This window comes from Papio anubis, chromosome 11 (genome assembly GCF_008728515.1).
Source record: "Papio anubis isolate 15944 chromosome 11, Panubis1.0, whole genome shotgun sequence".
Taxonomy (NCBI): Eukaryota; Metazoa; Chordata; class Mammalia; order Primates; family Cercopithecidae; genus Papio; species Papio anubis.
This window is the reverse complement of record NC_044986.1, coordinates 68,149,839-68,176,303: the sequence shown is the minus strand read 5'-3', so window position 1 is coordinate 68,176,303 and position 26,465 is coordinate 68,149,839. Positions and strand designations below refer to the sequence as shown.

Below are 26,465 nucleotides of genomic sequence, written 5' to 3'. Positions count from 1 at the left end.
CTGTAAAATGGGGTTGCACTCCATGGTTTCTGTAGCTCCTTCCAGCTGTAGCACTTCCTGATTCTAGTCAGTCATTAAAGGGTTTGAAGGGGGTCCTGACACAAGGAAGTCCTCCCCACTCAATGTCCTTGCTAAGGGAGATGGCGGCGGATGGGTGGGGACGGGGATCTTTTGCTAATTCTGACCTAATATTTAAGCTGAGACATATAAAGCCCCACTTGGTACCAAGGACATGAGGTGTTGCTCAGAGAAGGCCCAACACAGACCAAGAATTTGACTCTCAAATCTGCAGCATTCTTTGTGGATGGGAGGTCAGCCCCTCTTGCAGTGGGTTCCCAAGGGGTTGGTCAAGAAGAAAGCACAGGCTAGGCACGGTGGCTCAAGCCTGTAGTCCCAGCTGCTAAGGAGGCAGAGACAGGAGGATTGCTTGAGCCCAGGAGTTTGGGGCTGCAATGAACTCTGATCGTACCACTGCACTCCAGTCTGGGTGAAAGAGTGAGACTCTGTCTCAAAAAAACAACAACAAAAAAAGAAGCAAGCAAGCAAGTACAGGGGGAAGGGTAAGATGAATGGCAGGAGTGCAGGGCTCCCTGGCACCTTACCCGGAGCCGCACCAGCTGTGTGACAGAAGGCTCGTTCTCCCGCAGAGCACCCACATAAGCATCTTTCTGGAAGGTGGGCACATTGTCGTTGACATCCAACACATTGATCCTGACCCGGCCTGTGGTCTCCTCGCCGCCCCCGTCCCGGGCAATGATCGTCAGGGTGAAGCGCTGGATGAGCTCGTAGTCCAGCCTGGCAATCAGCATGATGAGTCCCGTGTCCTTGTCCAGCGAGAATCTGTGCCAGGCCGGGAGGATGGAGGGAAGGAACACTGTGGTTTAAAACAGGCTTGATGGGGCCGGCATTTCCCAGCCTGTCCTTGCCCAGAGTGACAAACAGAAATAAATGAAGTCTGAAATCTGCCTTCCCTTTCACTTGCCCTGAGAAGAGCTGCTATTTCTAAAGGCGGTGGGTGGGGGCAGGGATCAGGATCACAACGAGGTGGGCAGGAGGAGTCGCCTGATTTAAGCAAAGAGGAAACCAGGCAGAACAACCCTCCTGCTGTGAACAGGAGTTCCTACCTATTGCAGAAATTTAGATGCACCAGCATGCTAGGAATGGGCAGAAAGCGGCTGGTGAAGGGCAGGGTGGTTGGTCCTCTTTTGGGAGCTGCCCCTTGACTTTGAGGAGATGAGCCTTGAGCGGGAGGTTGGTAGACATCTCCTGGGTAGTAGAAAGGTATGGCAAGACAACCCCTCCAACTACGTCCTCTAAATGTCCCCTCAGGAGCCTCATCTGAGACGTCAGTTGACATCTGTGTGCTCTGACCACAGCTGCCAACCACCAAGCCTGGAAGGTTCTGGCTCAGAGTGAGGAAAGTCTCAGGCCCAGAAGACGGGAAGAGGTGAGACCATCCAAGATGACCAGGATAAGGCTACATGAACACGGGTCCCCTGGGGAAAGGATTCCCTGTGCATTCAGCCATGTTGGTGCCTTCCTCCCATTTGAGGCCCCCATCACTGAGTGACAGAGAATGGCCAGATGCCCCTAACAATCTCCTTGTCTCTTCTTTTTTGAGACAGGGTTTCACTCTGTCGCCCAGGCTGGAGTGCAGTGGCGTAATCTCAGCTCATTGCAACCTCTGCCTCCTAGGTTCAAACCAGTCTCCTGCCTCAGCCTCCCAAGTAGCTGGGACTACAGGCACCTGCCACCACGCCCGGTTAATTTTTATATTTTTAGTAGAGATAGGGTTTCATCATGTTGGCCAGGCTGGTCTTGAACTCCTGACCTCAGGTAATCCACCCACCTCGGCCTCCCAAACTGCTGGGATTACAGGCATGAGCCACTGCATCTAGCTCCTTCCCCATCTTTTCTTGATCTTTCTCACAGATAGTCGGGGTCAGTCATTCAAGTTGACACCCACCACCTCACTCATTCGGGCTTCCCAGTGCATCAGACACGTGGTCTTTGAGCATGTTAAAAGTGAGAGGGGGCTGGGCACAGTGGCTCATGCCTGTAATCCCAGCACTTGGGAGGCTGAGGTGGGTGGATCACCTGAGGTCAGGAGTTCGAGACCAGCCTGGCCAACATGGTGAAATCCCATCTCTACTCAAAATACAAAAATTAGCCAGGTGTGGTGGTGGGTGCCTGTAATCCCAGCTACTCAGGAGGCTGAGGCAGGAGAATTGCTTGAACCCAGGAGGCGGAGGTTGCAGTGAGCCGAGATTGTGCCATAAAACTCCTGTCTGGGCAACAGAGCGAGACTCTGTTTCAAAAAAAAAAAAAAAAAGTGAGAAGGCTGCCCTTTGGCTTGGACTAATTGAAGACAAGGCCCAAAACCAAGCCTGGACCATGTTACCATGAGGAGTGATGGGGCAAGGCTGGCATGTGTCAGGCAGGGAGGCGAGTAACCCTCCCATGGGCTGCTGCACATTGACAGCCCTCCTGGGGCAGGCTGTGTAGCCTAGTGGTGAAGGTCACGTGCAGAAGCCTGACCATGGCACTTACAGCTGTGTGACTTTGGACAAGTGACTTAGCCTCTCTGTGTTGCACTTTCCTCACCTGTAAAGTGGGGATGATAAAAGTGCCTAGGACTGAGTTCCTCTGTCACTTCACTGAGAGGATGACATGAGACAATGCGTGTGAAGCCCTTGGCCATGATGAGCCTGACACGTAATTGCTGCGGCTGGCGGCGGTGGTGGTGGTGGTATGCAGTCGCTAGTACTTCAAAGCCTCTCAGAGACACAATGGATCCATTCCCAAAGCTAAAGGCTATCTTTTGAGGGTCAGATAAGCTGTGCCTCAGAGAGCTGAGGAGACTTGACCAAGGCTGTGCCACGATCAGGGTCAAACCAGCCACAGTGCCCATGGGTTCCAACTTCCAGTCCAGTGCTCTAGCCACAGGGCCCAGCACCTCCCTCCCTGGGCACTGAAAAGTTCCCAGATCTCATGAGTCTGGGGAAGGCCAAGGACCACTGCAGAGGGGCCTGAGGGACTGTGGGTAGAGTCTCACCTGTCTGGGTCATCACTGAAGAAATAGTTGACTTCCCCAAAGGTGCCTGCATCATTGTCTGTTGCCTGCAACGGTGAGAACAAGAAGTCATTACTGCCAGGCCCAGCTGAGGTTTCAGGTCCACAGGAAATCCATATTCCTCTCGCATGTCTCCTTTGGCCCAGGTGGAATTTTCTAGAACCATGCTGTTCAGTAAGGATGCCACAGGCCGCTATTGGCTGTTTAAATTTATATTGGAAGGTGCAGTTCTACAGGACTGGTCTACCAGGCATCTCTAACTGAGTGAAACCACCCCTCCTGGGCTCATGGGGGCTCATGCCCCCTCCAGGCGGGGCAAGCTTCTTCTCTGCAGATGCTCCGAGAGCTTGGGAGACAGACCCTGGACCCGTGGCCTGGGATCATAGCCTGTGGTTTTGAGAGTACCACAAACGAAGGTGGGTGTCAGCCATCTGGTGGGTTCTTCTGGTTTTTCTCGCACAGTCCTTAAAGCCTCCAAGTCAGATGTACTAGCCACTGGGGGAAGCCCTCTGGTCCCTCCCTTCTTTGACCCTGGAAATTCTTTCAAATCCATTGCATGCATAGGGCAGGCCTATCTGCCCAGTGGCCTTCGTCTCCTCTGGCTCCTCCCTCTGCTTGCACAAAAGGCCTGACTGGGAACTGCCTGCCTGTCCCTGACCACAGGGACTGGCCTGGGAATGGCCCTTGACCACAGCTGGGTCCATCAGAATCCTCTGGGGACTCTTCCTATTGCGTTGCTGGGGATAAAAGCTTTCCTCCAGAGAGTTAGGCACGGGCGACATGAACTGAGACCTGCTGCACGTTTGGGGAGGATGAAGATGCACCCAGACCTCAGGAGAGCTAGGAGAAGAGAAGGCCAAATTCTGGTAGTCTTAGAATCCTGAATCTGATCTGACATCCCTTCCTCACCCTTGATTTGGTTTGTGAGTTCACTGAGATTGCTCTCTCTCTCTCTCTTTTTTTTTTTTTTTAGAAACGGGTCTCTCTATGTTGCCCAGGTTGGCCTCCAACTGCTGGGCTCAAGGGATCCTCCCACTGTGGCCTCCTGAGTAGCTGGGACTACAGGGATCAGCCACTGTGCCTGGCTAATTGAGACCTCTTTTAACTGGGCTGGTCCAAGCTGGCATCACTTATGGTCAAAAGAGATAGACAGGAGAGAGGCCAGCCTTATGCTGATGACAAGGACAATGATGGTGGCAGCCTGCATGGCTGTCATACCTTTTACATTTTCAAAGAACATCCAGGTTTACTATGGCTTCGTTTCCCCTCACAGCTGTCCATGTGGTAGGGAGACAGACATTTCCATCTGTCTCACAGGTCACACAATGGAGGCTCAGACCTCAGTGAGGCCTGGTGAAAGCCTGCTGCCAGTCTGGCTTAGGAGCAGGTCAGAAGCAGAAGGACAGAAACTGGCCTCTCCACCCCCACCTGGTGTTCCTTCTCTGTGGCCATCCCAGTGAGGCCTCCTCCATCTCCCCTGACCTGAAGTTCTAGTAGGGGTTTGGCTTTTGTGGCTGGGAACATTGGCTTCTATATTGTCCCTCACATGGTTTTAATCCACAGTGCAGGCTAAATGACATCATTTGTTCATTCAATAGTTACTTACGAAACATATAATCCATGCAAGGCGCTGTTCTAGATGTGCCCTCTGCTCTCTTCCCAGGCCACTGCCCTAGAGCGGGGCAAACTGCTGCCTGCCACCAGATGCCCGTAGGGAAAGGCCTCAGACTGACTTTGGGGTCCACTTGCATCTGTTTTGTATTTAAGGTATCTCTATAAGATTGTAAGTGGATAAAGCCCTCACGGCTAAAAATATGTTTTGATCCCTTTGTGCTCAATATTTTTTGAGGTTCCTTTCAAAGTTCCTGGATTCTATGAAATCCAGTAAATTCTATGTTCTTTATGATAAGCCTGAATTTTCAAGGAAAAGCTAATTTGTGTTTAGTATATTCAGTTGGGGAAGGCAGATAAGTGAAAAATATATTTCTATCCCAAATGAATGAAATGAAAAAAAGTTTATACCCAAAGGGTTAAGATCTTAGTTATCCAGAACACTTGGCTATACAGAAAGATGCCATTTCTGAGGGCTCTGGGTTGCCAGCTTGTATAGGACTGCCTCTTGTGCTAAATTTCCATTCAATATCCCCACAGCTTATGCTCCTACAGACTGTGCAGACCTCTGTCCCCACCACCACCACACCCAGGCTCAGAGCTCCTCACAGGTTCTCAGGGGGTGCGTGCTGAACAAGTGAAAGGAAGGCACTGAGCCATGTCACCACCCTCCAACCCAGGACTGGCTCCCAGACGGGGCCTCTCCCACTGCCTGCACCATTCCTCACGACGGCAGCAGCCACTGCTGGCTCCTGCATGCCTTCTACCTACAACCCCTTCACCCTCACAACAGCCCTGTAGGTAGGTACTATTATCAGCACCACCTCCAATTTACAGATGGGGAAACTGAGGCATCAAGACAGTACATCGTTCACTCAAGGCTTCACAGCTAGAGAAAGAACAGTGCTGGATTTGAATCCTGTGCCATCTAGCCATGCCCTTGCCCTTCATCAGTTATTGCCTCTGAGCCAAGAGGGATGCTTGTTCTCAGAAGGAAGGAAGCCTGGTTATTCCAGGCAAGAGGAGACCACACCACCCAAAGCAACCCCAGATTCATCCTCACTTTACAGGGATGGAGGAGAAGGGGAGCGGGAGGAATCCCAGAGCCCTTCCCACTCCCAGGTTCCACTGACAATCACGGTCATCACTGCATGGTCTTGTTGGACTGTTATAACTGCAGCTTGGTCTCGGGAAGATCTGACTGCCATGCCATTGAGCCCCTTGGCGAGGGGTCACTGTGGTGTGGAGACCTCAGTTCCAGGTCACTGTGTGACCAAACCATACCTCCTTGGCCCCCATCATTTGCCTTTGTCAAAGGAAAAGGGTTTGGGGAAGGACGAGGGCAGAGAAGGCACCTGTGGTGCTCACTGTGCAGCACAGAAGGTGCCTGGCATGCAGTAGATGCTTCTTAAATGCCTGAAAAATGAATCAGAAGGGGGTGGTGCAGAGAAAATAGGGAAGGGGCAGAGAGACTGGGGTGAAGGTAAAGAAGGCAGGACTCAGAAGAAAGGGGACAGAAGAGAAGCAAATGACAGAAGGAAAAGGGAAAGGGAAGTAGAGGAGAGACAGCAGGCTAGGAGGTGGAGGACAGCAGCTGAGAAGCAGAAAGTGGGGTGTGCAGGAAGGGAGGGGCCTGGGTCATGGGGGGCGTGCTGCCCCTGGAGAAGGTCACATCTGAGCCCTGGGGATGAACTCTTCAGATCTGGGTGCCCCACAAAATTGCTCTGGATTGTCAGGACGGGAAGGATGTGTGAGGTGCCTGCGTCCCATCCCCTTCACCCTGGGGCCTGGAGCAGCTGAGGCCCAGGGAAATTAGGTGATGAGCCCCAGGAGACAGGACTGGACTGTCTTAGAGCAGAAGCTGGCTTCACACCCCCAACCCTTGCACGGCTTGCCCTCCCCTGCCCAACTGGGCATAGCCATGGCTCCCACGGTGACCCTTGTCCCCAGGGCCTCTCACTGCCCGCCCAGGCTGCCGATGCTGACCAGGGAAGATTTGTGAGTCCTTCAGTGCCACTGCCTAATGATCGTGTGAAATATGTATGCCTGGGTGAGGAGGAGAGGGAGAGGTTTCATTTTTCAAGTGTAGGAAGCCAAACTAGATGAAAAGCTGCTCCTTGCCCCTGCCAGGGTGAAGGCAGCAGCACTGACCTTGGGCCTTGTCGGGTGTGGGGCCAGCGCCAGGCTGCAGCAGGGCCTGTCAGGGGCCCTGGGCCTGGGAGGAGGTGGTAGATCTGAGCTCAAAGGAAAACCCCCTAGCCCTGAATGTCTAGCCTCATCTCTGACCCAGACTGGAGCACGTGCAGCTCTGCCCCCTCCACTTGGATGGCGCCCCTCCCTCTCCTGCCTGGCTCACACCCTTCTGCCCTCCCTGACCCCCAAGGCAAAGTGAGGGCTCCTCCCTGCACTCACTCAGCATTCCCAGCCCTGATCACACTGAGGCACCGAAGCTGAGGCTAACGCGTGTCTCCCGCAACCAGGACGTGGCTCCCAGAGGGCAGTGTGGGGTCATGGGGTCCACATGTGCCCAGGGCCTAGTACAGGGCCCGGACATAAAGGCAGCTCAGGAAAGGTAAGTCTGTCTCTGTCACCTATAACTACAACTACATCCACGTTCTCATGACACATACCAATGTATGAATTTAATTTTGACCAGATCTCCACAGGTAAGTACTGTTATTACCTCCCACCCGTGTTTGCAAGTGAGGAAACAGAGGTGCAGTGGTGTTAAGTGACTGTTTGTCATGGTACCTTTTAAACAACCTCCTCCCAAGCAAGACTTGTCTGTGGCTTACCAACTAAAAGTCCAACAGACAAATGAAGTGGCAGACAGACAGTGACCCTTGGGGCCCATTTTAGGAAGGAGGGTTTGAGGAGTGCCAAGGGCCTAAGTATAGAGAACAAAATTTCCTCTTCCTGCTACAAACACCCCCTTCCCTGCGATGTTCTAGGAATGAGCATGTCTGTCTCCCTGCAGAGTAACTTCCAAGGTCTCACAGGCCAGCCAGATGGCGACAGGGGTCCGGGAAGGGGATGGCCCAGGTGGCCACTTTCATATTGTACCTAAGAAATGCCAAATCAAAGGCCAGGCATGGTGGCTCATGCCTGTAATCCCAGCACTTTGGTTTGGGAGGCTGAGGCGGATGGGTCACTTGAGGTCAGGAGTTCAAGACCAGCCCAGTCAACATGGTGAAACCCCATCTCTATTAAAAATAGAAAAATTAGCCAGTCATGGTGGCAGTTGCCTGTAGTCCCAGCTACTCAGGAGGCTGAGGCAGGAGAATCGCTTGAACCTGGGAAGCGGAGGTTGCAGTGAACCGAGATTGCGCCACTGCACTCCAGCCTGGGTGACAGAGTGAGACGCTGTCAAAAAAAGAAAAAAAAAAAAAAAAGATGCCAAACCAAAGCTCCAGGTGAGCACCTCAACTGTGCTCCAGGCTCCTCCCTCTGGCGCCTCTGTGTCTCCATTGCCATCTAATGGCTCCCCCCGGCTCTGGCTGGCACTCAGAGGTACACACTAGTGCATTTTACTACTTGTCAAGGTTCTCATAAGAGGCCCAGGGGCAAAAAGTTAAAGCCAGTAGCTAAAATTATCGTCCTTCTCTGCTCAAAATCCTTCAATGGCTCCCTATGATCTGCTGAATTAATTTCAGACCCTAGTGTAAAGGCTGTCCATAGTCTGGTTGGCCTTAGTGTTCTTGTATCTACCTCTTCCCTGGTGCACCCCAGACTGTTCTCTCATTGCTAGTTCCTCTATCCTTTCATTCTGTAACTGCCTTCCAAACTCTGATCCACCCCTGAGGCCCATCCCAAATGCCTCTCTCCTAGAGTCCCTAACCATTCACTGGTCTTGACCCAGGAGCCCCTGCTCATCCCTCTCTTGGAACACCCGGCAGAATCTGCCGTTCCTGAAAACTGTCTGTGTGTGCCCCACTTTCCTCCCTGTGAAGGAGAGAAGTTTGTATCTAACTCAGTTTTGATACAGGGCTCAATGTTTCTGCCCAGTTTAGTAGAAGGTTGACTTCCATTGCCAGCCATGGAGGGTCAGCATTACCTTCCTTCTGTGGGGCTGGTACCCCCTGATCAGACACCACGGGGGCAGCAAGCAGCGACAGAGGGGTTGCTGGATTGCATGGGGCCAGGTGGGGTTTATAGAGCACCTCCAATGCCCTGGCGCCTGCTCAGGCTCCCTATTGCCCTGGCCTCGCCCAGAAGGAGACAGGCACAGAGGATGTGCAGGGGCAGCTGAAGATGCCCGGCACACCGCTGAAGGCACCTTCATGAAAACAGTGACCAGACACTTGTTCAGTCACATATTTAGTACATTTTTTTTTGAGACTCAGTCTCACTCTGTCACCCAGGCTGGAGAGCAATGGCGCGATCTCGGCTCACTGCAACCTCCGCCTCCCGGGTTCAAGCAATTCTCCTGCCTCAGCCTCCTGAGTAGCTGGGATGACAGGTGTGTGCCATCACGCCCGGCTAATTTTTGTATTTTTCGTAGAGACAGGGTTTCACCATGTTGGTCAGGCTGGTCTCGAACTCCTGACCTTGTGATCTGCCTGCCTTGGCCTCCCAAAATGCTAGGGTCACAGGCATGAGCCACTGCGCCCGGCCCAGTAATATTTTTTTTTTTGAAATTTTCCAATGTGCTGGCTGCTGTGCCCAACACTGAAGTCACATCCTAAGCATGACAATCTGGACTGCTACTTAAAATCAGAATGTGGAGGCCAGGCATGGTGGCTCATGCCTGTAATCCCAGCACTTTGGGAGGCCAAGGCAGGCAGATAACCTGAGGTCAAGAGATCAAAACCATCCTGGCCAACATGGTGAAACCCTGCCTCTCCTAAAAATACAAAAATTAGCCGGGCATGGTGGCACGCACCTGTAATCCCAGCTACTCGGGAGGCTGAGGCTGGAGAATCGCTTGAACCTGGGAGGTGGAGGTGGTAGTGAGCCTAGATGGTACCATTGCATTTCGGCCTAGGACAGAGGGGGACTCGTCTCACACACACACACACACAAACTCAGAATGGGGAGACAGAGCAGCAAGGGGAGAAATAACTAAGTAATGTAATTCCAGGCAGTGGTAAGAACTACGAGGAAAACAAGGCTAAAAGTGGGCTTGAAGGTCACTGAGGCTGCTGGCTTAGATAGATTCATCCTGGAGAAGCTGTCTTTGGGCAGATGTATGTCAGTCTATGGGCCAGTCATCGCCTGGGCACCAAGGAGTCCAGGTAGCTCCTGGAGAGAGCTGGGCACCTGCTGGCACCAAGGCCTGGAGGAGGGCTCAGGAAGTCTCTGCCTCCCCCAACAGCCTCCCTCAGCAGAACCATCAGGGGAAGAGCAGTGAAGATCAGTGGCCACTCGGCGCTCAGCACCCTCCTTGCGGTCAGCCCCTGCCCTGCAGTCAGCATGTGGGGGAGAGGGTGCAGCTGAGACTGGCTGCTGCCTAGCGCCTGATTTATAAGGCATTTCTTCTGATTCTCCCCAATGCCGGCATTACCAGCAAAACTAATTCCGTCATTTGGGCCTTTATAATTGCATCTGTAAGTGCTTATTTCTGTGATGGACAATGCCGGCAGAAGTGTAATTTTCTTCTGCTGACAAAAAGGAAAAAAATAAATACGTATGGGGGGGAAATTCCAAGGTTAATACAAGGTGATTGGAGGAGCCTATGGTGGGGGAATGGCTACGTGCTTGGTCTGGCAAGGCCTGAGTCAGCAGTGCCAGTCTTTCTCCTGGCTGTAGCAAAGGGAAGGGGCGAGAGAGTGCCCCTCTGACATTTCGTTTTGAGCACTTAACTATGTGCCACCAAATTTACCAAGCATTTCCTGCACTTTATTTCATTCCACCTTCCAAACAGCCCTTTAGGACCAGCACCATAGCATCCCCACTTTACAGATGAAGGAGGGGACGGAGACTCAGAGAGGTCAATTGACTTGGCCAGGGTGACACAGTCACAGCGCTAGAACATGAACCAACATGGTTAACTCCAAGGCGTGCGCTCTTAAGACCTCCCCTCCCTTGCTGCTCCCTTTGGTGGGGCTGGGGGAGCGAAGTCTGAGCCTGAGAAATCTGAGTCCGAGCTTGAGACCTCAGCCATGGGATCCAGGGTGCTCCTACCAGGGTCATCCTCCTCACCCTGTTGATGCCCGATGGGCCCCCACAGGCAGTCTGCCCTTCTTGCCATGGTGGCTTCTGCTCCCTACCTTCTGCTTGGAGAGAGCGGGCTCCCAGCAACTCTAGCTATGCCCACCAGCAAAGGTGGCAGGGGTCTCTGGCTGTGGTTTCCCAGGATGTAGCCCCTGAGCCTAGACCCTCAGATACCCAAGCAGGTGCCTCCCACAGACCCTTAAAGAAGGACCCCACCCCTGCCCCAGGCTTGGTCTTGGTCTGTGCAGGTGACTCAGGGCCTGGATTGGAGGGAGCTGTGTGGCCCAACCTGAGGCCACCTTGGAAGGATGGGGCAGTCTGGCTGGCTGCTGGTGCCCTTCCTGACCCACCTGGGGCTTTTCCCACGGCACCCTCTCATGTAGTCCCCCTTCATCTTGTGCATTCAGAACTCTATGTCCAGCCCAGCTCCCGGCCCTCTGGTGCTCAGTGCAACATCCCATGCCCACTCTCCTGGGACCTGCTATTCCAACAGCGCTCAGGCTCTCCTGTCTCTTTGTCCCCTTCCTGAGAACCCCTTCTTACCCAGCCTGTCTTTGCAATTAACAGTCATCATCTCTCACCCTCTTCCATTGATTTGCCCTGGAACAGGGTCCCTTACAGGCACACCTTACAGGGTGCCTGCCTTGTGTGTCTTCGTGTCATCTCTCTTCCTGTGTCTCCATACTTCCTGCTTCTTTAAACACACGCACCACCACACACAACCCCTTTCTCTTCCTCTCTCTGCGTCTCAGGCAGTTGCCAACAGCTTTCTGCATCCTGCACCCCCCGCACACTCTCCTAGAAACTTTCTTTTTCTCTGTCTGGCTCAGGTAGACTCTACTCAGAGGTCTCCCACACCTCCACCCCTCACACACACACACACACACACACACACCCTCTCTCTCTCTCTCTCTCTTTCTCTGCCTCAAGCAGCGCCCCTACTTGTCCCCAGCCCAGTCTCAGCCCCTGTGGTCTCCTCCACACCCACTCCCTAGACACCTGGGTGTCTGTCCCTGCAGGCCACAGGCTGGCAGGCACGCACTCAATCACTCCCCACCAACGCCCACACTCCTGTCATGCATGCACCCTCACAGGAATGCCCCGCGCGGGGCTTCTGCTCTGAAGCAAGGCGGGCCCAGCTGCCTCCGCAGCAGCCCTGGGTCCCAGCAACAGAGGCAGGCGGCCGGTGCCGGCGAGCAGTTCTGCTCCCATGCACAAATCTGCAGAGAAGGGCACGCGGTACAATTTGTTCAGGAAACAATAGCAATGTTTGACATGTCATAAGGATTGATGGAGCAGAAATTTACATGGGAGAATGCATTTTTAAACAGCTCTGTGGAGCCCCAGTGCTTCACTGGTAATGCTTTCCTCATTCATCATTCACTGAGCCCCTCTGAATAAGTCCTTAAACTGTATGAGATTAACTGCACTCTTGTAAGCTCTGGGGGGCTGGAGTGGCTGGCAGGAGGCAGGAAGACTCTGCTACAGGAACCCGGTAGCCCAGAGGCCGGGGTGACCTCCACATGCCTGCTGGGGCCCCCGAGGCCCTTTTTCCTCCCCTCCCATAGTGCTATGGACAAGGGTTCCAGCTTCTCTCTGGTGTGTGAGGTAGAAGCCAGTGGCCAGGAAATACCATCCAGTCTGCCCCACACTTCTAGGAAAATGCTTGGTGCCTCGGTTTTCCCCTCTCATCTCAGTGATTTAATCTGAGAAGGAAGTGATTTAATCTGAGAAGGAAGCCAGGGCTGGACAGATGGGAGCATGGTGGGTGTTAGATGGGCAAGAGGGAAGTGTGGTGGGAAGCTGCTCTCTGAGTGCCTTTATGGGCATTCCTGGGGGTGGCCATGCACCCGGCAGAAAAGGAAATGACGGGTGCTCTAAGGAAAACGGCTCCCACTGCACTTTGTGTGAGGCATAAGAGGGTACATGTCCTGGGTTGGCAATGGCACCAGGGGAGTGAGCGGTGGGGTGGAGGGGAGATGTTGGGGGACTGTGATCATAGGAAAAGGCTCTCATGCCTGCTCTGGGCCTTCTGAGCATGTGGGAGGCCTTAGAACAAGAGGGTGCTACCGTGAAGGGGGGCTTGGCTGGAGGCTCAAATCACTGGTTGGGCGGAGGGACCAAGCAGGAGGGCAGTGAGAACAGGATGGGGACCTGACTGGTGGTGAGGCCTGCAGAGAAAGGGAAGGGGACCTTCCTTCCCTTTTGTTCCATTGTGGACCTAGGCTGGACAGCCACCACTCCATCACCAGTGCCAATGGTAGACATTCCTAATGGATCACGGCATTGACTGCAGAGGAAGCCTCAGAATATCTCTCAATCAGTCTTTCCAACAACCAGTTGCAGGTGGAACTTGTGTTAATGCATCTTTGCTATCCTGCTGGACTCTCTGCTCCTTGAGGGTGAGAAATGAGTTTCTCCCTGGGGGGTGCAGTGCAAGACCAGGCACAAAAAGCCTCCAAAGGGATTTGTGGCCAGGTGCAAAGTCATGGAAATCCCACTGAGCTCGGGGGTGGGACCTGGGTTCTGCCCTATGTGTACGTGGGACGTTGCATAAGACACTGGGGCTGGCCAGCATGCTGCATATGCCTTCTCCGCAATGCCTGCTCCTGGCTGTCCTGGCGCCGGTGTCCATCCTCCAGCAGCCTCCTCACCTCGCCCATACACTGCCTTCTGCTCCTGCCTCTCAGACAGTCGCTAGGTTCCTAACAGGCCAAGTGGCTGCAGCCTCATACCCTTTGCACCCACAGGTCCCTCTGCTAGGTCACTCTTCCCTAGATCTCTGGGTTGCTGCTCCTTCTCTTCCCTGGGACCTCAGTGGACAGACTCCGATCTACGTTTGCAAAGCACTGGCATTTGTAAAAGCAAACTCTGACTACAACTCCAGGGCAGGAACAGAGGCTCTGAGATGAGGCAGTTAAGGCAGTTACACGGGGTAGTGGGAGGCAGTGGGGGCTTGGACCAGGGTGGTCAGAGAAGTCTAGCTGGACGTGGCTGGACTCCAGGTATGTTTGGAATCTGGAGCTGACGGTTCTTGCCAGTGGATAGGTGTGGTGGGAGAAGGTCATGGTTTTGGTAAGAGCGCCTGGGTGAATATTGACTGGGCTTCCCCCGCCCTCACTAGAATATAAGCTTTATGAGGGCAAGAACTGAGTCTATCTTGTTCCCCAGGGATCTCCAGCACCCATCTAGTTCCTGACACACAGGAAGCCCTCAACAAATATCAGTTAAATAGATGAAAGAATAAATAAGGTATCTGATGACTTATGAGGATATTTTTTTAGCAGACAAACTAAGGATCCTAATCCTGAGTAGATGGACTTCTAGGGAGGAAAGGACATCAGAAAGATGATGATGGAGGCTGGAGGAGAGATAAAGGAAGATGGGGAGGGGAGAGGGAGGAAGAGAGAAAGGAATTGATTAAGGGAGGAGGAGAAGGAAGAGGGGAGAGGAGGGAGGAGGAGGAAGGGGGAGGAGATCAAAGGAAGAACAGAAGGAGTAACCACAGGAACATCTGCTCTGAGCCTCAGTTTTCCTATCTGTAAAATGGAGGTAATGGTAGCACCCACCTCAGGGAATTATTGTGAGGATTAAGGAAGGTCATGCACACAGGCACTTCAGCTCTGTGCCCGGCACACAGGAGCCACTTTCTAAGTGGAGCTAGTATTATTTCCACTTCCAGTTCTAAGAGCTCTCTTTGTCCAGCCGTCTGCAAACGTGCTCCTGCTGAGCACCCTCCTAGCCCAGCCCTCCCACCTGCTTGTCCTGTGCCAGCAGCGGGTCCGTGGAGGTGGAGGGGAAGTGGCGCTAAGCCCTGCAGGAGGGGTGCTCTAGGGGAAGCCAGGCCCAGCCCGGGGTGGAGGCTGACGGGTGCTCTTGAGGTATGAGGCCCTCGGCTTGTTTGTTATCACAGACGCGGTGTTGTTCTTGGGCTCCCCCACCTTCTTCTTTATTTCCCTTTATTTTATTTTAAAACCTGGAAATAAAAATTGATGGGGAGCAAATTGCTCTGGCCAGCAGCTCTGTGCTTAACTGAGTCGTAGTGGGGGAAGCAATTACGGTATGTCACAGGCTGTCAGGGCGGCCGGTGGCTGCCTGCACCGAGTGCCTGGCACCACCTGGTGGTCCCTGGGGCCTCTTGCTGGGGAGACGCCTGGAGGAGGGGTGTGGGGCTCCCCTCAGAGGCACAGGGATAACCAAGGTCATTCCCTTGCTGAGTGCCGTCTGTGGCCCTGGCACTGTGCAAGGCACTTCACCCAACCAGTCCCTAATCCTTTTTTTTTTTTTTGAGACAGAGTCTTACTCTGTCGCCCAGGCTGGAGTGCAGTGGCGCGATCTTGGCTCACTGCAACCTCCGCCTCCTGGGTTCAAGCAACTCTCGTGCCTTAGCCTCCAGAGTAGCTGGGATTACAGGTGCCCACCACCATGCTTGGCTAATTTCCTAATCCTTAAAACAACCAGAAACACAGGGGTCACATTCCATTTTACAGGCAAAGAAATTGGCCGACAATAACTGCAAAAATAGTAGTAATAGCTTACTGATTTAATTCTTACTGGGTTCCAGGCATTATTCTAAGAAATGTACACATATTGACACATTTAACTTCCCTATGAGACAGGTACTAATACTATCTTCATTTTATGGACTAGGAAAGCGTGGCTCAGAGAGGTTAAACATGCCTGAAGTCACAGTTCCCACACAGTGCAAGAAAAAAGACCCAGCAAGGCCAGAGGTTAAAAGTCCAAGGATGGTGTAGACAGGGAGTGGCAAGGGAGGCAAGGGCCGAGAGGAATCTGGGGACCATGAGTCAGTCAGGGCTTCCAGGAGGAGGCAGAGCGGAGCTGCAGCCGGAAAGACAGGCAGGGCCTTGAGATGCAGGGGAGACAGCATTCCCGGCGGGGAACTGAGGGAGAAGCCCAAGGAGGCTGCAGTCCAGGGTGGGTGGTTCAGAGACGGCTTGGGGCACAGAGAGAAAATATGAAAGCCGGCATTGGAAGAACTGTCAGGTCCCCATGGCCAGCCCTTCATGTCCTTATCAACATGTCCCTGTCACTACTTAAGACATCTTCAAGGGTGTGTAATGGGTTGAATGGTGACCTCCCAAAAGATAGATCCATGTCCTAACCTCTGGGACCCACGAATGTGACCTTATTTGGAAAAGGGGAGTTTGAAAAAAGAATTATGTGGAAGATTTTGAGAGGAGACCATCCTGGGTTATTTGGGCAGGCCATAAATCCAGTGACAAGTGTCCTCATAACGACATCCAGAGGAGAGGCACAGAGAAGATGCATGCAGAGACTGGTGTCCTGCAGCCACAGCTCCTGAACGCCTGGAGCCTCCAGAAGCTGGGAAAGGCCAGGCAGGATTCCCCGCTCAGCCTGAGGAGGAAGGACAGCCCTGCCAGCCCCTCCATTTCAGATTTCTGACTCCACAGCTGCAGGAGAATACATTTCTGTAGTTTTAAGCCACCCAGCTGGTGGCACCCTAGGTAACATACAGGCGGTACCCAGGGAAGGGGCAGGGGAGCAATATGCTCACAATCAGAAGGGACTTGGGCCCTTTCTGGGGCCAGTTATTAAGTTGGGATGATGTGATAGAAGAGGAAAAGGGGAGGGGCCTGAGAGATGTGGGGACAGACACCGTGTCTGAGGCTCAGTTAAGCGGGACCTTATGAGCTGAGGAAATGAGAGAAGGGGGCAAAGACAGTCCAGTCAACCCCCTGGGGGTGCAGTGAAACCTGGGCCGGTAACGACGCCTCCCACCATGACAGCATCTTCCCAATGTCCCCACCACAAGACATAAGTCTCACACCCTCCTTCCTCTCCCCTGCCCTGTGGGATACGAAGGTGTTAGGCAGCCCCCGGTCTAGTGGGAAGGTGGAGAGAGGTACCTGAGTGGGGGCTGGTCACTGCCTATGCTCCAGGGACACGTCCTCACTCCAAGGTGACTTGGTGCCTGGCAGGACACCCCCTACGCCTGTCACTGGCGGGCGCTGATTGGGCCGGCACATGCGGCTCGCTAATGAACCATATTGATTCCACATTCTTGTGTTGTCTCCCTAAATGGCAAGCCACACATCTGATAGATTAAATACCCACACGATTGCCCGCCTGACATCTCCGTCACTCCACCCGCAGGTCCCTGATGAATTTTACAGCCCCACGCTGCCAGAAGAAATTAAGGTCAAAGTCCCACGCAGGAAGTATAAATCACCCATGATCTCTGAGACCAGCAGAGGGCTGTGGGCCCAGCCCCTCACTCACCTGGGCCCATGCAGCCCAGGGCCGCACCATGTTGGTGCCGCTGGGTTCTGTGTGTGCGCACAGGGTCGGAGGGGGCACACTGGGTGGGAGGAGGCGCGCAGGGTGGGAGGGGTACGCTAGGAGCACCCACGGCCAAGAAGCAGCCCTCACTCCCAGTCCCCTGACATTTAGGTTTCCTGACTCCTCTGCCCACCCTGCCTCAGTTGTCAGAATGTCCTAACGCAGGCTGGAGAAACCCACTGAGAGAAGAGCCGCCTATCTCATTTATTTGCTTCCCAAGGAATCCAAAACACTGTGGCCTCAGTGGTTTAAAAACGTCCCCGGAAGGTGGAGAGGGCCCAGTAACATTCTCCCCATTTTGCAGATGGAGAAATGGAGGCGTTCAGAGAAAAGGGGCTGGCCCGAGGTCATTCAGTGAGTCAAATGCCTCAATCTTCTGACTGCCAGTTTGTAGGTGGCGATACAGTGGAAGCCTAAAGGGCTCTTTTGTCCTGGCTTTGTTCTCCTTTTAGGTGGGTGGGTGGGATTCTTCTGCAGGAGGCTGGGCTGGCAGAGGGAGCGCTGGGCCTGGGTTCAGCTTGGATGTCGGCTAATCGAGTTCAGTTTCTGACTCATCATATCTCAGCCCCTCGGTTTTGCCAGGCTGTCAGGGAGCAGTTCAGTCTCCATGAGGGGGCTGCACTGCCCCATGGTTAAGGGAAAGAATTTTGGCATCTTGGAGACAAGGGGGTTTGTGCCTCCATTCTGCCCCTTCCATGGGGGTGCGGTCTGACACAGAGCTACCTTCTCTGAAACTCAGTGCTCTCATCTATAAAATGGGGAGGCTAATTTCGACCTCACTAGGTTGTCATGAGGCTTCGATAACACATGTGACAGGAGCGCAGCTTGGCGCCAGGTTCTCAATATTAGTACCCATCATTTGATTAGCACCTGGTCTGTGTCAGGCACTGGGCTAAGCACTTTGCATGTATGATTTCTCTCAAGCCCACATAATTCTATAATGAACTATCATCACCCCCACTTCCAAAAGAGGAAATGGAGGCACACAGAGGTGATCTGGCAGAGACTAAACAGCCATGCCTTCCCTAACTTTCACAAATTAACAGAAACTGATTTTTTTTAAGGTGGACACAATGCTACTTGGCTAAAATGCTAAATTTCCCAGCCTCCTTTGCAGCTAAGCACAGCCACATGAGATGAAATTTTGACCAGTGAAGTGAGATGAAAGCAGAAGTTTGCAAAGTACTTCCAGGAAGTATCCTCAAAAGGGAGGGGAGGTTCCCTTTTTCACTTCCTCCATCCTGTAGCTTAAGAGACAGATGTGATGGCTGGAGTTCTGGCAACCACCTGGGACTGTGAAGATGAGGAACACACCCTAGGGATGGTGGAGAAGAGAGCCAAAGGAGCCACCCAAGGCTGCTCACCTGTATACTGCTTTTACATGGGAGAAAAATACACCTTGATCATATTTACACAAGTGTTTTTGGGGTCTCTGCTGCTGGTGGCTGTACTGGCTCATTGTTGATACAAGTAAACTATTCAAAATCATAGCTCAGAAATGGCTGAGTCAGGCCAGGCGCAGTGGCTCACTCCCGTAATCCCAGCACTTTGGGAGGCCGAGGGGGGCAGATCATGAAGTCAGGAGATTGAGATCATCCTGGCCAACATGGTGAAGACCCATCTCTACCAAAAATACAAAAATTAGCTGGGTGTGGTGGCACGCACCTGTAATTCCAGCTACTCAGGAGGCTGAGGCAGGAGAATCGCTTGAACCAGGGAGTCGAAAGTTGCAGTGAGCCATGATCACGCCACTGCACTCCAGCCTGGCAAGAGAGCGAGACTCCATCTCAAAAAAAAAAAAAAAAAAAAAAAAAAGGAAAGAAAAGAAAAGAAATGGCTGAGTCAGAGTAAACCTGTGGTCTAAGTCTGGAGGACAGGGTCTTTATCCCTTTGCTCCCTGTAGTGAACACTGGAGAAACAAAGTTGATACTACCTTCCTCCTCCTCATCAGATGGTGAAGCAGAGAAGGCTCCTTCTAGAGAAGTTCAAACTTAGTTTAGTTGAACATCTATCCATTAGTTGGTCATGAAATCAATCTAGTGGTTCATGGTTAGCACTTAGAAAATGAAATCTAGCAGAATTAAATCAGAAAACACTAGAGTGTATTATGACATGTATTCAGGAAGTACTGCTTTGCTGGAGATAAGTGTCCGTGTGAGTATGTGTCCTGGGTTATGAAATTAAATGTCGTTTTTATGACAGGCATATGGAACTTTGAGCCACTCCAGAAACAAGCTGGTAGGAGCCACAGCTACTATCCCCACTACAGAGATTACAGAGGGAGATTAAGCCACCTCAAACCCACAGGCCCAGCTCAACCTCTCCCTAAACCTCTGTGGGGCCTCCACCCACCTGCTCCAGGCTTTCTCCCAAATGTTCCCTGGACAAACTCGCACGCCCAGTTCCCAGTGGCTGCTTCTGTCACTCTCTCCCCTCTCTCCCCTGTCACCTGAGTTCCTGGGCTCATAACCTTCCTAGCTCATGGCACTGGTGGACTCTGAACGGGCATTTGGTCTGCAGCACTTACAAACTCATTCTGGCCCTGGCCACTGGTACAGCTGCCCATTGTCCCCTGGCCCAGGGGGTCCATTTTCTTTGCTCTGGTGTTCTCTGAGCCATTGTCTGAGCAGGAACAATCAGCAGCGAACCTACTGAAGGGTGACTTCTGACAGGCGCAGAGCACAGGGCGTCACGGGCTCTCTGTGCTGGAGGTGACTGTCTACAGGCACAGTCACGTGCTGTTGGAACAGGGGCCTTAGTAAGTGGTCCAGCAGAATCCCTTCCTTTTCCAGATGAGGACGCTGAGGCCCCTGGAGCCATGGACCTGCTCAAGGTCACCCAGGCAGTAAGCGGCTCCCACCTTGCAAGTCCACTTTCCCTGGACTCTGGAGACAGCCAACTCCAAAAGGCTGGAGCCCAGCTTGGGAGGTGAGCCCTGAGGGTGACTGGCAAATGGAGGGGAAGTCAGGGGCTTTGGAGTCAGACCATCTGGGGTCTGAATCCCGGCTTGGCTGCTCACTAACTGGCTGGCCTGGGACAGGCCACTCACCTCTCCCGGTCTCGGCTTCTTCTACACAATGGGTACAGAAGAGACAGGGAACACCCTGTAAAATGTCTGGCATTCACTAAGCTCACACCGCTGCTTCACCAGGCCGGGGGTGAACACAGCATCCTCTTGTTTTGGCAAAGGGGCAAAGGTTAGCCGCAGACAGAGCTGCTCGGTCAAGGATGGTAGATTCTGGAGGTGCTGGTGACAGAGGCTGTGGAGTGCTTCAAAGGCGGAACAGGCAGTGAGGCCTTAAATCAATTTACCCAAAATCAATTTGTTGAATGACCAATCAGCGGAAAACCATCAGACCTCACACAAATACACAAGGTCCAGGATAATTCACTTCCCAGGCAGAGGCGGGGGCGCCCCAGCCGCAGTGGAGGAAAGGTGACGCCTGCTGTGCTCTCTCTCTCTCTGTCTCTCTCTCTTTCTCGTTCTCTCTCTCTCTTCTTCTCTTTTCCCTCTCCATCTCTCACTCTCTCCTCCCTCCCTCTCTCTTCCTCTTTCTCTCTCTCTACCCCAGTCCTACCTCTCACTCCATGCCATTTAGGTTTCACAGACAGATATTTAGATTAAAGAGATAAACACAGGTGAGGGGCCCTGAGGCCTGACAGACAGAAGAACTTCGGTTCTGTCAATCACCGACAGCCAGCTCAGCCTCCTCCAGCTCCCACCCCAGGCCCTCTGAGGGAGATGAACAGAAGTGCCTGTTAAATGGGCCCAGAAGTACATCCGTAGACACCTCCAAATGCGGGGAGAGTGTGTCCACAGAGGCCTTCCAGGCCAGCTTGGGGGCAGGGCTGCAAAGACCTACTATTTACTCTGTGTGTGTGTGTGTGTGTGTGTGTGTGTGTGTCCCCCTCTCTCTTTAGACTCCCTCTTCCCCTCCCCAGGCTGCAGATAAAGAATTCAATTTTCTTTTAAACGGTGGGGAAATTGGAAGAGATTTTGTTCTGTTTAAACACAGCTGGAGTCTCAGGTCTCAAGGGTTTGAGAACAATGAGATCAATTAAGATGCCAATGGTGGGGGTGTCAGGAGGGGGTGGGGAGGGAGAATACCAGGCAGGGGTTGCTGGCGAACGCGCTGGAAGGGCTGGGCCGGCTCTGGAAGTCCAGCTCCTGATGATTCTCGGGCAGAGGCGCAAGGGCTGTCTTCCCTGCTCTGACCAGCTTGTCCTCTTGGTTTTGCTAAAGCCTGCGGACTGGACCTGCCCCTTGGGCCCTGTTATCATCTCCCAGGCTTACTAAGAATTCATGTTGGCAATTTTTGTCATCAGCTTTATACAATGGTAGAATCAAGTCGATTCTGGCCTATGACCTGGCCTATGACCTGGCCATACATTATTTCACAGCATTGCTGAGATAGGAATTACTCTTCCCATTTTATGGAGGAGAAAATGGAAACCCAGAGCCCTTCAGTCACCGGCTCAAGGCCAACCTGCAGGCAGGAAGCTAAGGCAGGACCCCAACCCGCCTTGGGCCTACTTGCAGTCCTTTCCACTTGATATTCGGGACGGCGCAGTCAGTCAGGCGGAGATGGAGACGCATGCACCTTGCTGGCCTGGGAAGGAGAAGAGCGAAGCAACTCCAGCAAGGGTGGGGAGAGGAGGGTGGAGCAGCAGGAGGGATCTGGACTTCCACTGTCCCCACCTGCAGGTTGGAGCCTCATCCCTCCCTGGCTTCTTACAGTAGCCTCAGGGCGGGTCTCCAGCTTCCACCCCGGTCCCATCCGTCCCCTATCCCAGGCCTATTCTCCACTGAGGAGCAGCGAGGCGACCCATCCTCAGGGCTCTCCTAGACTTGCTACCCACGAGGGGCTCCCGGGCCTCATCACCTCCCGGCCTCTATGCCCCTCCTGCTCTCTGCACACCCACCAGCCAGGCTCTTGCTCAGAGCCTTTCACCTGCATCCCTCACCTGGGTTACTCTTTCCTGGATTTTCAACCTGGATCCCTGCTGGCTTCCTTCCAGGTTGTTTCATCTCACTTTCCAGGAGAAGCCTGTCCTCCTGCACCACTTGATATAACAATGCAGTAGCAACCCCAGCCCTGCCACTCCCTGCCCCTGCCCCTGCCCAGTCGTATTTCCCCACACCGCTCATCCCCACCCCACCAGCTCTGACTTCCCTTGTTCATCATCTGCCTCCTGCCCCTGGAACAGACAGGGAACTTGTCTGGCTCACCACTGTCATTCCAGGCTTAAATAGTCACTGGATTTGCATCTGGAGGGCACCCTTTGTCCCAGAGAGTGCATAGTTCTGCTCTGGGAGGGGAAGGAGGAGAGCAGACAATCCAAGGAGACACAGGGGCTCCCAGAGGGCCAGGAAGGCCCAGGGCAACTGGCTCTGACCAGCAGCAGCCAGGGAAGCAGGGTCAGCTCCCACCCACCTGTCTACAGGGCCAGACTGAAAGGCAGGGCAGATTTCAGTCTTGACCTTGGACTTGTATGCCCTGATTAGGACTAGGAGGCCCAGGGGATCCTCGAAGCTGGTGGCCATTACACCTCCCTACCCTTGGCCTGGGTCCCTGGGCTGGGGTCTGCAGACCCCAGCCCAGGGATGCCTGACCTATGAAGGGCATTCAGAAGGCCTCCAGCCCATCTTGGACTCAGCAGGAGATTAAGGTCCGGAGAGGGGAGACAATGGGACAGGGTTACACGGCAAGTCAGTGGCCTGGAAGCCAGGCCTTGGGGTTCTCTGGCTGGCAGTCTTCTCGGTAACATGCTTGTCACCCGAGGGGATGTTGGAGGAGCATGGCACAGAGAGTGAAATGTGGGATCATGAGGCTTCAGGCTTGGACAGACATCTCGGTTGCCAACGGCCTGGGTGGTTTTGTGTATGTAGTTTTCCCTCTCTGTGCTTCATGTATCCTCACGAGGCCTCTGCTAACCTTCTCCTGCCCACATCCCTTCCTCCAGCAGCTGCCCTAGATACCCCAGACCACCCCAGACACAAAAGTAGGAGTCCAGCCCACTTTGTGTTGCACACACCAGGGGTGGGGCCCCCAAGATAGAGAGAACCTGCCTGGGGAAGGTTTTCAGTGGTGTGGGGAAGGAACACCTGCCAGAGAGCCCTCGTACAGGGGTGGGAAGAGCCGCAGACAGCAAGACACACAGCATGCTGGGGCCCCAGAGAACAGGCAGAGGAATTCCAGAGAGGGGACACATGCCAGTTACCAGGAAGAGAGGGCTTTTTAAGGCGGGGGTGCTGCCAAGGGGACTGGCCCTTAGGGTCAGTAGGTTTTGATCATCTCAAATAGGAAGGAGGGAGAGGCAGGCAAGTAGCAAGCAAAAACGCTGTGGCAAGAAAATGCTGAGGGTTGCAGGGGTGTGGAGGATCTGGGTGGGCAGGAGAGAAGGGTGTGAGGGGTATGGGGGCAAGGGCTGGAGAGCAGCTCAGGGCCAGGCTGCAGAGGCCTTGATTGCCAACCCAGGTCTAGAAGGCTTGAACTCCACTGGCCAGGGAGTACCTGGGGTAGCAGGGATCACTGTCTTTTCCTTTCCCAGTCACTGAGAGCTTGTCCAAGGCTGGAAATGGGATTTGCAGGCTTCCCTTCTGCTCTCCTGCTTCCTTCTGCACCCTCCAGGAGGAGGCGAGGGAAACTGTGGAATCACGGCACTGTGCTCATGCGTGCCCGCTCAGAAGTGGTATGGAAAAGTGATCTCTGAGTGACTCTGTGACATTTACATTTGTGTAAATTCTGGGACATTCTCCCCATTGACAGCTGGGGAGATCTGTCCTCTCCCCTTGGATCTGGACTTGCCCTGGTGACTTAAAAATCAACAGAATTCAGCAGAAATGATGCAGTGTGACTTAGAGGCTGGGTCGAAAAAGGCCACGCAGCTTCTGTCTGGCTCTCTTGGGACACTCCTCCCCCAGAGGCCTCCCCTGGGGTGCGCCTGCTCAGAACTCCCATGCTGGGAGATGCCGGGACACGTGGGGAGGCCACATGTAGGTGCTCGGGCCACAGTCCAGCTGCACTCACCCTTCAGCCAAATGAGCCAAGAGCACAGGCATGGCAGGGTGAGAACACCGTCAGAATGGATCCTCCAGGCCCTCTGTTTCCAGACTCCAGCTGGTCAAGTCACCTCAGATCCCAAGGAAAGAGAAAGCCTCCCTGCCGCACCTTTTCTGTATTCCTGACCCACCAAATCCATGAGCCATTTGTATTAAAAATGACTGTTGCTTTATGCCACCAAGTTTGGGTGGTTCCTTACGCAGCAATAAGAACAGAAGCAAGCTCTGTGGGAACAGAAGGCCCCAGCACTTTAGCCTTTGCTGACTGTTAACTGAATGTAGGGATGGATGAAAACCATGGAGAGGCACTGAGTTTATTTGGGCAGAGGACGATAAACTCCTGTGCCAGGGCAAGCCACGTAAGCTGCGGGGCCCAGGGCAACACGAGCACGCAGGGCCCGCTGTTCAGAAATTATCAGAATTTCAAGATGGTGACAGCAGAGCATTCAACCAAGTTTGGGGCCCTTCTGAGTCCACGTCCCCAGACCACTGCACAGGTAGCACACCTGGTAGCATGTATTCTCTGCCTCCCTCCGAAGAGTCTTGGTTCTCACCTGCAAGCTTGTTTAACCTTTCTCCGTGTTCTGGCCCTTGAGGCTAGAGTCTATGTGTTGGCTTCCCAGGGTTGGGCACAGACAAAAACTCAACCAACGCACCAACCGAGAGGACCCAGAGTCCAGGAAGTCACAGCCAAAGGCAGAAAATCTAGGAACTGAGAGAGCTAAGCTTCAATAACAATGCTCTCTGAAGCTCCACTGACTCCCAGATAAGACAGAACAAACCTTCAAGCTGGATAAAAGTAACAATAACTGTTCTAGCAATCACACCTGCCATTTACCCAGTGCCTTCTAATACACAAAATGCTTTAAATGCCCCATCTCTTTTCACTGTGGGATAAATATTATTGTTATTCTCTCCACAGCACACTCTGGAGACTGAGGGTCAGGACACAGCTAAGCACCTGCCCAGGGCCACAGAGACAGCAGGCAGCAGAGCCAGAATTTGAAGCTGAGTCTCTGGTTCCAAAGCCTTGCTCCTATAGCAAGGTTCCCTCCTGCAGTAGTAGATACAGCCGAGAGGCTTCCACAGATGTTGCAGAGCTACATGTCCTTCTGCTGGGGGCCAAGGGACCAGGGAGGAGCTGGGGTTTGCCCCAGGGAGCACCAAGACTAAGACAGGCAGTGAACTGGCTTCCTGGATCATCTGGCTGGGTCATTAGGTTTCCAGCACCTTGAGTGGGGCCCATGTTAGACTTCTTGGATTCAGCAGCACGGAGGGACAGGGGTGATCTCTGAGCCTGAAGGCTGGGGGTGTCCTGGCAGTCACAGAGCAGGGGGAGAGGCCCTGCAGCCTTACAGCTAGTGGAACAGGCCTGCTGCATTTGAAGTCCTCCAGGATTGAAGCTTGCCTTCACCAGGGCCAGCCCAGGGCAATGACATCACACCCACCTTTTCCTTGTGGGGTCAATGCTGTGGGTGGGAGGGGAAGGAGAGATGGGGACAAACAGCAATGGGGCTGACATTGATGCAGCAGGGCTGTCTGCTGATGTGGCAGGGGAGGGAGGCTGGCCTGCACCAGGAGGAAATGCCAGTTAGCTCTGGCAGGGGGAAGTGAAGTCTTTGGGAATCTTCCTGAGACTTCCAGATGGGAGCTGAGAGAGAAGGGGTAGGGCAGGAGACAGGCTCTAGAGGACAATGGGTGGGTGGGGACCCTTGCAGGGTGGGTGGCTCGTTCATGTTGCTGGGCATGAAACTAAACAGCAAGAACGGCTCCTCTTTCTCTTTGGACAGTGCAAATTGGAATTAAAGCCTTACTAACCCAGAAGGGCCTGAACCAGCCCCTGGCCCAGTCATCTTACTGGGACCCAGAGGCTCAGTGACTAGCCAAGGTCACCTGGCTGCCTGAGGCAGGGCCACAGCTCCGAGAGTGGTGTCCCTGCCCAGGGCCCAGGTTCCCTGGAGGCTCAGCCAGGAGGCCAGGCATGACTTGCTGACATTTCCAGTGTGTGTTCCTAGCCGGCCTCTGTGCTGTGTCTTCATGAATCATTTCATTTGACTCTCACAACAATCCTCCAAGGTAGGCACCTAACAGGTTGTCTCCCACAGCTCACAGAAGAGGAAACTGAGGCCCAGTGTCTCATCCAGGGTCCACCGCGGCAGAGCTGGGCTTGTCCACAGGCCGAAGGGGTGGTGGGCAGCCAGGTGAGACCCTGAAGGCCAATGATGAAAATATCCACTCCTG

At 53.5% G+C, this 26,465-nt stretch overlaps 1 protein-coding gene across 10 annotated transcripts in view; it reads right to left on the bottom strand.

The window, feature by feature from the left end:
- CDH23 (cadherin related 23) overlaps window positions 1-26,465 on the bottom strand; it is a 419,373-nt gene that overhangs the window by 135,885 nt on the left and 257,023 nt on the right. For all 10 annotated transcript variants that reach the window (XM_021943382.2, XM_021943384.2, XM_031652259.1 and 7 more), the window contains 2 exons: window positions 3,056-3,120; window positions 603-840 (listed from right to left, as the gene is read on the bottom strand). In XM_021943382.2, the coding sequence (XP_021799074.2) occupies window positions 603-840; window positions 3,056-3,120 (303 nt within the window). The remainder of the gene's footprint in view (window positions 1-602; window positions 841-3,055; window positions 3,121-26,465) is intronic.